The 12,600-nt window shown below is 35.6% G+C and overlaps 1 protein-coding gene across 1 annotated transcript; it reads right to left on the bottom strand.

Moving 5' to 3' along the window:
• Positions 1-2,618: 2,618 nt before the first annotated feature.
• On the bottom strand, positions 2,619-4,460 carry LOC137400193 (uncharacterized). The gene is made up of 2 exons (XM_068086513.1): positions 4,393-4,460; positions 2,619-4,042 (listed from the first exon to the last, which is right to left on the bottom strand). Exons 1-2 carry the CDS (start codon positions 4,448-4,450, stop codon positions 2,814-2,816), a joined length of 1,287 nt encoding a protein of 428 aa, XP_067942614.1. The 5' UTR covers positions 4,451-4,460; the 3' UTR covers positions 2,619-2,813.
• Between the last annotated feature and the right edge of the window lie 8,140 nt (positions 4,461-12,600).

The raw sequence follows: 12,600 nt of genomic DNA, 5'->3' as shown, positions 1-12,600 counted from the left end.
CATGTTTTGCCTATTTTAATTTAAAAACGTCTCGTCAGTCACATCACTTAAAACAAAACAAATCTAAAAAAAATTACAAGTTATTGAAGAGGTGTCAGTGGTGAATCCAAACCTTTCCAGAGCCATGCTGCTTGTGTAGTACTGCGAGTGTCAGTGCATGTGTCTTATTTTCTTTCAACACACGGTGCTCACTGCATTGATTGATGTCCCCAGCAAACGATAACGCTAACTAATGCATGTGCATTGACATCAAATTCCTATCATTATAAATCATTCCTAATGGGAAAATAATCCTAAATAATTGCAAAATAATAACGTAATAAATTTTGACAGTCAAATTATTTTGTTGGTTTATATTTTAACGATGCTATAGTGGTCGTTAAAAACGTTAAAATAAATGTCGTTATAAAATTCAATTATACAGTATCAATGAACAAAGCTATTTAGTTTCGCTTTTTCGCTCGTTTGTTATGATAGTTTAGTTTCGCACATGAAACTTTCACGAGAGGATGACACCGCGAAAACGCAAAAGTTAAATGCCGCGAATACATAAGTGTCCTAGGGTAAGCTGCATAAACCACAGCAGGCTGCAAAGCATATATTTCTTGCACAAACCTGTGCCTTGCAGCCTTAATGATGTGATTGCTGTCAAACTTTAGTTGATTTTGACAGAAAGAATTGATTTTTTTCAATCAGTTGATAAGCTGTTTGGTGTTTTAGGCGATCCCATTGTCAAGATATTTGAAGATTGTTAAAAAATTCTTAAAAATGCTCAGACAAAAATGATGTGCCCAGACTAGATATAGGACACTCAAAATTGAAGATAAATTTACCTCCATTCTCCTATCTTCCTCTGCAGCATAACACTGCTGACGCCTGTCAGCTCTAACCATGCGCTGTCTGCCCCAAATGTTAACCGCCTGATACTCAGAAAACTCTGAGTCACCTTTACAGGAGCTAGAAGCATGGTTACAATTCTGTTGTTCATCAATGAAACGTGCCGATGCATTAATTCAGAAAATTAACGATGTCAATTAAGTCAGTAAATATTGAGGTCTATGCATGATCTAGTAATTAAGTAAAACCTCTTACTTCGAGATCACAGGCAACCGGTTTTACGATTGATAACATTTATTACGACCTATATAAAATTTTCGTGTTAATGATTGGCTAAAAAAGAGATCTTATATTTATCGCTCGTGGACTCTTTTCACATGTATCACTATATATGTCACAAATGAAGCACCCGCTCGAATCTGAACGTTTCAATAGATGGCCTCATTTAAACGCTTATATCTCTGGACAGGGTAAGTATACAAAGACAAAAATGACATCAAATTGTAGCTGATGTTTTAGTATTTTATTGGTTTAATTTTATTTGATCGTCCTTTATGACACAATCACATCTTTTACTACTTACACAATCATATCTTTTACTTTTACTATTTTATCTTTTACTCTTTCACTCTTTTACAATCCATCATTTTTTTACGTCATCAAGTCGTTTGCACATGCACTCATTCACGAAAAAGCCGCCATATTTGTAGAAAACGATCGTTTTTCTTTTATTTACTAGTACTTTTAGGTGTTATTTTGTTACTATAATAAAAAATTGCAAACAATAGCATTGTTTTCAGAAATTCATTGCAAAAGCTTTGTGTTTTTAACGATAAAATTGTCTATAAAGATGGCCGACAACGATAAAATGGCGTCACAAAAAACGAAGGATACAAGGGCTATGTTACACAGGACAGCTCTGGCATTCACACCTCACTATGATCATAGCGAAACAATAGAGTGCATTGGTTGTCACTAGCCTCTCAGATGCTTGTAGTTTACAACTGTACTTGCGACAAAGATTTCCTAAAAAATGTTTGTAACAAGTAGTTTACCAATTTATTTGCATCAATACAACCTGCATTGAAAAGCCACTTTTTCTTTTTTGACTTTAGTTTATCGAAAGAGTACACAATGTTGCGCAACAACGGAGGGAAGTGAGATCACTTGAAAGTAAATACATGTAAATATATAGGTGCATAGATATGCACCTTATAGTTAATATAAATAAACCAATTCAAGGAAGTTATAGGTTAATGACTATTGTTGAGATGATATTGTACAAGATTGAAAGAGAAGAGAAAGATTAGATGTTATAACAATCATCATCTTTTACAAAATATGATTTACTGTCCTACAAATTGCTGCTAAGAGTCTGGGGTACAAATTTTTTCCAAGTAAAGTAACAATAGGTTATGCTTTATTGGTAAGCTTACTTAGTAAGTATTAATGCTGTGTGACTCTGCAGCTGTCCTAAAACTTATGCTCTAATCTAACCGCCATTCTTATCATCGGTTTTTTAAAGCTCACAACATGTCTGCCGGTCTTTTGACTGGCAGAACCTCCTTTCTTATAAACAACGCAACAGTTCAAATATAAAAATTTTGTTCAAGTATATGCAGAATATTCTGATTGAAATAAAATAGCAGTTCAGAGACATGTACAAGTTCTGTATTCAGTCTAATATTCAAACTGCCAGAGAAACACATCAGTAAAAATTGAGCTCAATGTGACCAATTACAGTGCCAAATGTGACTGATTAACTGAATTGATTGGCTAAAAGTTGTTAGATACATAAGCAAAAGCTACATATGTACTTCCAAACTGCTGTTTCATTGTTTTGCATGCAATGTCTAGCACAACTCTATTCCATCTCTTCACTCTGTCAATCAAATAGCCATTATGATAAAAAAACTAATTGAACATTATGAAATCTACAGAAACATCATAAACAGTAGTAAAGACACTGAAAGTAGTTATATGCTATTTGGAAAATCAAATGAACTGCCAAGAGTAGGGAAACTGAATTCTTCTAATATCATGTTGCACCGCTTAACAACTTCACCATCCTTCATCCATTGGTATTGCTCTTTTGTGTTTCCGGTTTTCCACTCGACATTCGGAGCCGCCGCTTGGCTGTCATAGTTTAATGCTTCGCACGCTAAATCTACATAATCAGATGAGATGTCCAAATATTCAAAAAGTTTGACAACTGTCGCTCGTTTGTTTTCTGCCAGACCATCATACTTGAGTGGTTTAATATTGATTCCATTCTGTTGAGCCTGCTGTATTGTAGTCAACTTGGCACACCATGTAAAGCAGGACCATTCGATAAGAGTCCTTGGTCTTACCCTAGCAATGACCTTCATACAAAAGTCATGGTTGAAGCCATTAGTAAATGTGCCCAAATTGGATATATGAGACCACCATTTAACATCTGAAGGATCTCGGTACATCAGCTTTTCAGCGATATAACGCAGGGTTGCGGAATTCCCAAAAGCTCGCTGAAAGGAACTAACTACAGGGAGGACATCTCGATATGCTACAAGAAGCTTATGCTGGGGAAAACGCCTTACGAGATGGCCTATCATGTGCTCATCAAGATGAATTGCCTTCCATAAGACTGACCAACCTGGAGGTGTTTGTCGTAGATACACTGTTATTGTGGCTATCAATATACGTCTGTATTCTTCTGTTTTAGAAAAGCTTTCTGCGCAGCTATAACCATGGTCACCATGTACAATACTGTAATGCAAAGCTTGTGGTGCAGAAAAGGCAACCCATCCCGGTATAGAGTTAAATGCCTGCACCCAGGCTGTGGACCCGCATCTGGTTGTATGGAAGAGCCAAACTACTTTTCGATCTTCCACATCGATCTTGTCTACCAACTTATAAAAGGATTGAACTGGTAGAACAATCAATCTGGTACAACGCCTTATTTGAGCCAACCATATAAAAGGATGTTTTCTTGAATCAAGTATGTCAGAGTCAACCTCTGTGAATGTTGCTGTCTTTGAAGTGACTGACAGAAGATGCACCCTATTATCCAAAACAATATCGGCGGGCGCAAACCTTTCATGAACAGTGAAAAAACTTTGCGGATTTAATTGGTTACTAGAAGGATTGATCCACACCACTCTCTGCACATGAGCCGGGGCTGCAGCTTCTTTACCACTCATTGCAGATTCTATCTTTGCGGAAGTCCCTAAAATAAATTTGTAAACCAGATAAATTGTACCTGAGATGATAACAAAATGTTAGGAGTAAACATAGATTAGAAAGGCTTTTAATCTTGAAACCTTGTTTAAAGGCAATATTTGCAATGAAAAGTTTAACTGTGCCAGAATGCTATGATAAAATTACAAAACAGTTTTTTATCATATGTTCACTTGCTGTTTGCTGCCATAGTAACAAACTTCGTTGCAGCTTCTAAACATCAGCAACACACTTTTTGCATGACATACGCACTTTATAACTATTTTCTATAAGAGCCTAAAAAATGTTCAGAACAGTAGTTATAACTGCTTAGACGCACCAAAATATGTTTAAACTCACCATTAAGCACCCAAATAAGTTTCACAATCCTCACCCAGAAATGGTGAACATACTTCATCAATATTTTAGGCAAGGCTAGAAGGAATAAAGGCAGCATGCTTGCTAGCGATTGAAGCGCGCAGAATGGCGTTACCGGCTGTTAACTTTGATATCCACTACTAGCCACTTTACTTGGTCAATGTACAATCCTCGATGTTGACTCAAGTAGCCGGTCTGAATCTTACCCCTATCTTAATTTTATGACCTTTGACCGGTCTTGGGTGCCGTATAAGAATCATTAACCACCTATTCAGCAACCTGTGAGATAAACACCACGTGTTCTTAACCAAGGCTGCGAGATTTTTTATATATATATTGTGGATAAAATAACGACTAAATAATGAGCTATTTTCTATATAATCACTTAAACTAACTACCAAATAAATTTTTAATGCAATCTCCTTTTGTGAATGTAATCATGCAAAATTCATAAAGCAATCATGCAAAATTAATTAACTAACAAATAGTTTTTTTATGGCCCATAATTGCTCATTTAACTTTTCATCGTTTCTGCATATCTCAAACACTCTGACAAAGAACATGTAGCTTATCTTCATTACCAATCTGCTACTTTATAATCAAAAAACATCAAAACATACCAATGAGCGGAAGGAGTGGTAATTTAGAATTCATTTACACAAGTTATTCCGGCATACAGAAGTGTAGGCCCAGGGGTAGAGTAAGAGCTCCTTAATCTGTCAAATGGCATAGACAATACTGCACAGAGTATTTGAGTAGTAAATTTTAAATCTGACTACAAGTACGAACCTGTATTTAATAACTGAAAGTCCCTCACAAAAAGAAAGCAAGCTTATTAAAACCAGGTGTACAATTGCAGAAATATAAGCATGTGTTATGACCCTGACCAAACAGAAAAACGTAATACCGTAAATACCCAACTAACTGGCGCCTTCATACTTTTAACCATGTGATTACCATGGTTAAAAACGTAATCAACTGATAGATAAGAATCAATACTTTCTGTTAAAATCAACTAAAATTTGACGCCTTTAAGACATCAAATTTTAGTTGCTTTTAACAGAAAGTATTGATTCTTATCTATCAGTTGATACATTTTTTATTGTTTTAGGCGATCTCATTGTCAAGATATTTGAAAATAGAAATCGACAAAAATTGATCGCTGTAAAAACGCTCGAAAATAAAGATGTGCCCAGACTTGCCCAAAATGATGTATATAATGAAACAATCTCTCCATCTCTCGTATTCACATCGGCTATTGCGATAAAAATCTAGTCTAACACACTCTATTGTCATAAATTTTATTTGGTATTGTTCTTGATTGCTAAGATAAAATTTTAAATCTATCCAGAGATGCATTATTATAAATGTTTCAGATGCCTCAAATAAGTGTAATTAAAAATTTGTGATATTTGTTTTCTCTAAATGCTGTATAAACATTTGAGCATCGACTACAATTCTTCCAGTCTACAGTAATTAGGTCGTCGAGTTAACTTATTTCATCACGGCTTTTGTATCAGCAGAGTTCTCAGTTGCTACCCACACCGGAAACTAGTTAATAACTAAAATAAGCAAGCCACATATTTGAAAGGAGTACTTTCAAATATATGGCGAAACCAACTGCATCCCCAAAAAAGTCATGTATAATCAATTTTATCTAGTCATTATTAGTTCCAATTTAGAGAAAAATATACTGGTCACATTTGATTAGTTGATTCAAGTACAAAACCAATGGTTTTATGAGGTGACCAAAATAGTGAACATAAAACATAAATTTCTTCGAAATCAATTGTAATAAATACTTTTATCCTTGTATAGTCGCCATCTAACTTGACACCAAGACCGCTCGCTCGTATTCGAATGACACAATAACAGCTATGACATATCGAATGACACAAGGAATGACATAACCACTAGGCAATAAACACAGAGACAGCAATCCATGAGACAGCAATACTTGTACACAGAAATGAGTAATAGTATTCCATGCAGTACACAAGAGTATAAATGATATAGGCTTAAAAATAATACATGCACGCATAGGTTACTATATATACATAGACTACATCAATCAACCCACCTATCTGACAAATGATTAATAAAGCCATTCATGCACCCGGTTGACGGTTTGTGGACTCACTTGTTTTCACTTAGTAGCATGCAGCATAGAACTTTTTGAGCTCTTATTCACTATGTTTCCATGATGCGCAGTACTTCGGAGTTGCGCCCTCTCCGAATCATGGAAATGGCGCCTTCACACTGAAATCACTGCACACTGATCAGTGCAAAGCCAGTGCAAATTTGCAGCAAGGAAACGACATTGCGCAGTGGCTGCGCATAGCTCTTTTGCTGTGGAAGCCGATTCATCGAAGGCCATGAACTAGTACAAAAGTTATCCCGCTAATCTTGTTTTTTTCTATTCTTCCGATCTTCTTTTACTTAAATTTAATTATGGTCTGCACCCACAATGATGATGAGGTGATTCCTTTCCTAGACTTTGTTATTGATGCCAACACTTTTCGAAAAATAGGTGGCAAATCCCAAAGTAACGTTTAAATAATATATTACTTTGTAAAAATTGTGTTAAGGTTTGTAAAACCTTGTGAATTTGTATTGTAAATAAAAGTATAATGACGACAGAAGCATAAAAAGACCGTTTCTGGTGTTCGGTATCCATGATCAATTCTATTTTTCCATCAGGCGATTCGATTTATAAAATTTCTCTTTTCTGGCTAATTTGCTGAAAACCATTGCGCAGCATGTAAACTTACAATCCCCTCGACTTCGGAGGGGGCTGCGTCGCAGTACTGCGCATCATGGAAACATAATGATTATTTGGTCCGTTGGAATTGAGTCGAGCTATGCAAAATTACCTGTCAATACAGCTCTGATTACACTTCATAAATCCATCCATCAGACAAAATTTCACCACAGGTGGCAACGGGCTATGATGTATTTAGTATGTTTTGCAAATCTTGTTTTGCATCAGCTTCAACCATACTACTTTATTGTATAATTTCTACAAACCAAAAAATTTTCATCTCAGCATAACATTTTTATTAAAAACATCCATCCAAGTTGTGGTCACTCACATAGGTTGAGCTCATATATTAGGACAAATTAATCTACTGCAGCAAACTCAAACAAAACATATTATGGTTTGTGCAACACAGATTTGTGTCTCTCATTCCCATTTATGGCAGTTTCCGGACTGACACAGCTACTCTGCTAGTCACACGACATAAACATCCTGCAATCAACAGGACAAATGGAATAAATATATGTCATTCATAGATATGTCGTTCTACTAGCGTATATACTGAAAGCTTTTAAATTGGGAGTTAGATAAATTGCGAGTAATTTTAAAAATGAATAAATGTTTAACAAAAGCATTAGTACGCCAAGCCAACAATTCAAAGCTTTGTTTCTGGGAGTTGAAGATGTGTTGAAGATTTTCTTCACTTGAAGAAAGTGAGGAAAATCGATCAATTTTCCTTACTTTCTACAAGTGAGACTTGTAGAATCTAACTTCGAGATCACAGATAACGCGTTTTACGATTGACAACATTTATTATAATCTACATAAAACTTTTGTGTCGATGATTGGCTAAAAAAGAGATCATATATTTATCGTTCGTGGACTCTTTTCACATGTATCACTATACGCGTCACGAATAAAACACCCGCTTGAATCAGAACGTTTCAAAAAAGGATCTCATTCAAACGCATATATCTCTGGACAGGGCTAGTCTATACAAAGACAAAAATGACAACAGATTGTAGCTGATGTTTTAGTCTCTTATTGGTTTTAATATCATATCATTGACATTTTTGATGCAATCACACCTTTAAGCAATGCTATTGTTTCAAATTAATATATTGTTTCTAATTCATAAACAGCACTGCCACTTATTTTGATAATAGAATGTTATAAAGCATCTATAAGAATGCCTTCTTATGCTAGGTATTTTTTTCTCTGAAATATTCAGAAGGTCTACAAAATTCTGGTTTGGTTAGTATACCAGCTAACATTTTTTGTGATGAACATTACTGAATGCTAACAACATAGTTTGCCACAGTCTTTGGAAAGTAATGATGGCAAATTTCAGTGTGCTTAGTCTGAGCATGAGCTATCGGGTCTGGGATGATTGCGATGACTGGTTGATTCTCCTCTCAGATTGCCGCCAGCCCTTTGATAACCAATTTGAAGTTGTCCTTCAGCCTGCAAAACCAAACTGCTTCCTGTTTGGTAGAGCGTAGTACAATTTATTTGGCCACTAATGTGGAAAGAACCATGAGAGGCTGTTTTTTGCTTAGCAGGCTAAATGCACTTCTAGCCATCTCGAACACGAGTCCAGATGTTGAATGGCAATAAGATAACCTACTAAAGACTGATTACTTGTGTATTGCAAACCCAGCTCTGGTGGGTCTTTAAGGTATCTCATGATAGATTTCACACCTTTAAAATGTGTTTCGAATTAAACTTCACCACCGCTCCCACTGCCTTTGCTATATCAAGCAAAAGCAGTATATTATCCCACGACCAAACACGAGCGAAGCGATAGTTCGGGAGCTTTATGATAGATGCATATGTGCACACAACTCACGAAAATTATTCATCAATGGCCGTCGCAAACCCTTGCACCGAAATCTCATCAACGAATTTAACCATTTTTCAATGGAGTCGTTTAAGTATAAAAACGATACAAAACACATAAAAACCTATTTAAATATGTTACCAAGTCTTTGAAATTTGTAGACAATACCCTAAACCTTACTCATCTGATCAGATTATACATAAATAAACAGATTAATTTGGCCTAAAATCGCTATTAAAACTTTGACAAGCCTTTTTTAATCAAAATTAAGACCGACCAACGAAATGCCAAGAAGGCCGTGAGACAGAGAGTAGAACCATTAAGTCGTGCGAATTTCACGAAAAAACGTGCACATTTCACCAGTCTATAGCATTGTCGAATTGCCGAAAATTTTTGTAATTAACGTAGAAGTACTGAAAAGTAATCGTTCCTTTTTTGCCAATTTTAAAATAACTGACATTTTAGACACTTATAATGAGTACTTTGTTATTCCAACCGATGTCCAAAGCAGTGAAAGTAAAGGAAATGACGATGATATTTTTCTAACGATTCTTATAAGATTATTATGATGTTTAATTATAAGAATAATTATTCGTTTTTATAAGATTTAATTATAAGAATAGTCATTAGAATTTACAAGATCGAAGTATACAGTGACTGGTGTTGGGCAATGTTACTGTTATTATTTTTTCTAAATAATTTTGTTAAATAGATTTTCTAAAAATCTAGATAAATGTCACAACTTCTTGATATTGGTTGCTGTGACGTTTTGAAATGTAAACAAAATTGTGCATTGGTTTTCTATTATTACTGTATTACTATATTAATAATATTGGTTATTCTAACAATATCAGTGCATTTTGCTTCTAATATTGCATTTCTCCTATTGTAGGGGGAAGATACAAACATATAATATTTTCCTTTCATTATTGCTGCTTGTTGTACATAATAACACCCAGTACATTACAGCTACCATTGCAGCTACCATTGCAGTTATCCTATTGCACCGCAGTGCCATTTGACTGCTAATATTGCATTTCTCAACCATCAGTACCCTTTCTTTTTTCCAGTATCACTTTGGTCGTGGGCTGTATGACAGGGGAATTTCTAGTTATATATTATTATATTCTTTATAATGGAGCATAAAGCAAACTAGCCGTCATCGACCGGTAAAGCTTTTGGATTCATCTCCTTACTAATTCTATCATCAGTACGGAGTTAGACATCAGGATCAGCTGGTGTCGAAATTGGATTTGCTAAACTAAACTTCTCAAGTAAACTAGGAATCTACTGCTGCTGGTGAATCTTTATCCTATCGCTAGCAACGTTCTGCTCGATTGTAACTTCTAAGGAGTAGTGCAGCTTCTAAAATTTTTCATTTTGATTCTGGCTGAAACATTTTCTTTCAGATTGCACATATGCGCTGTTTGTCTCTTTCATCATGATAAGATGGTGAACATACACAGCCTCGATCTTGTTGAATGTTGGGTGAATAGACAGGCTTGGGTCAGAATCACCCTCAGACAATCCAAGAGACTTCATGTAATTGCAAAAACCCCATTCAAATATCAGACTGAATAGCGATGGTGCAGTTCACACACCAGATGATCTTTGCCATTTTTGACTAAACCATCTGAATGCATGTATATCTCCTTTTCAGGTTTCCCATCCAGAAAAGCAGCAACAACATCAATTTTATGTGCTGGCATCTTTCTCTGAACAGCAAATGTTAGCAATGCTCCAAATGGTGCAAACTGCAGTACTGGTGAGAACGTATCGTTATAATCAATTTCATAGGTCTGACCGAACCCTTTGCCTACCAACCTTACTTTGAACTGTTCAATTTTTCCATCTTCATTGTGCTTCACTTTAAACCCCCATTTAGACTGGATAGGTTTTTTCCCTGGCTTTTTCAGTATGCATTTAGATTGGAAAGGTTTCTTTCAGGTAGTATCTCAATCAAGCTCCACGGTTCATTTTCTATCAGAGGTTGATACTCCTGGTTTATTGCTACCTGTCTTTCAAAAGCCTGATCACTTGTTATAGCCTCTATACAGCTTTTTGGTTCACAGATCAGACTGTCATGATATATCATGTAAAGCACTTGGTGACCGTTAGCTTGAGAGTTCTTATCTTTGAAACAATATTTTACAGGTGTAAGTGTCTCTATAGACAACCGCCAGAAATGTCTATGACATTTTAGTTTCATTGTAATGGTTTTCTGCACCTTTTTTAACCAAGCTCTTATGTGAATGCGCTTTCTTCAAACACTAAATTTTGTCTAACCACTTTGTGTATGAAGTCATCAAGGAGCCTGTTCCATTTTGAAGTTTTGCTATAACCGAAAATGCAAAGCTTCTGAGCCTTTTTGTCAAATTTTGTGGCTCGGCATCAAAAACATGGACATAACCAAAAACTTCTAAATTCTTTAAAAACACACTCAAGAAGCCTTAAATCTATTTTTATTGGGGAATTTTTCTATACCAGCACTTTTAGGGAGTTTTATGATGTTTGTTAGCCATTTTAGGAGCCCAATTTCTGTCATAAGCAACTGTATTGACAGCCTCAGCCCATAAAGCATTAAGAAGTCCACACTGAGTAAGCACTGTCCGAGCTGACTATATGAGGGTACAATTATTTTTTTCTCAGCAACACCATTTTGCTCAGTCAACTTTGGTATGAAGCACTGATTCTCTATTGCTCAAAAATACTTTAAATACTCTTTAATTTCATTAGACGCAAATTCTCCACCATTTTCTGTTTTCAGTACAGGATAATCTCACCAAACGGATTTGTTACAACGAATCCCAATATCAATATCAACTGGAGCAAAACCTTTCATGCACAATGGTGATCATAGACAGGTTGCCTATTGTGTGTTATCAGCATGGAATTCCTTGCCATTTTGGCAAAAGAAAATTGATAGTCATGTTGGTTTCAGGGCTGCTTTGAAGCAGTACTCGCTAGACTCTCTGGAATAGATTTGTTCTGATTTCTTTTGCTTAGACAATCATGTTTTCTTCATTAACAATCTCATCTGTTAATTCGGGCTCTGTGCCTTGACTGGCCATGATACTGCGCATATGGGTCCTCATTGCACTTTACTTTTTCTATCATCTTGTGATGTTGTAATTTAATGTAAAATAAAACAAACACACAAACAGTGAAAAAACATTGCAGACTTGCTTGTTTACTGAAAGGATTTTTCCAAACCACTCTCTGCACATGAGTGGGAGCTGCATCTCTACTACTCATTGCAGGTTCTAGTTTTGCAGACGCTGCTAAAAGATATCGATAAAAAACATACGAACCTGAAGTGAGAACACAATGCCAGGTGCAAACATATATTACTATAATTTTTTATTCTTTTAGTTGTGTCTAAATGAAATATTTGCTATGAAAAGTTTTATTGATACAGAATTCAATGGTATTTTAGCAAAAATAGTTTTTATTATATAAAATGTTTACTTGCTGTTTGCTGCCATAAAATTAAGCTTTGTTCATTGCAATTTCAGCACATCAGCCATGCAACCTTTGCAGGAAGTTTATGATTATATGCTACAAAAACCTAAAAAGGCACTCGCCCAGTACA

This window comes from Watersipora subatra, chromosome 7 (genome assembly GCF_963576615.1).
Source record: "Watersipora subatra chromosome 7, tzWatSuba1.1, whole genome shotgun sequence".
Lineage (NCBI taxonomy): Eukaryota > Metazoa > Bryozoa > Gymnolaemata > Cheilostomatida > Watersiporidae > Watersipora > Watersipora subatra.
Note: the sequence above shows the minus strand (reverse complement) of the source record. Positions and strands in the feature narration are given on the sequence as shown.

Bases quoted from the DNA above. Each gene is read 5' to 3' on its own strand.
- LOC137400193 (XM_068086513.1), bottom strand. From the start codon at position 4,450: ATGAAGTATGTTCACCATTTCTGGGTGAGGATTGTGAAACTTATTTGG. The intron at 4,043-4,392 runs GTGAGTTTAAAC...AATTTATTTTAG, and splicing joins ACTTATTTGGGTGCTTAATG to GGACTTCCGCAAAGATAGAA.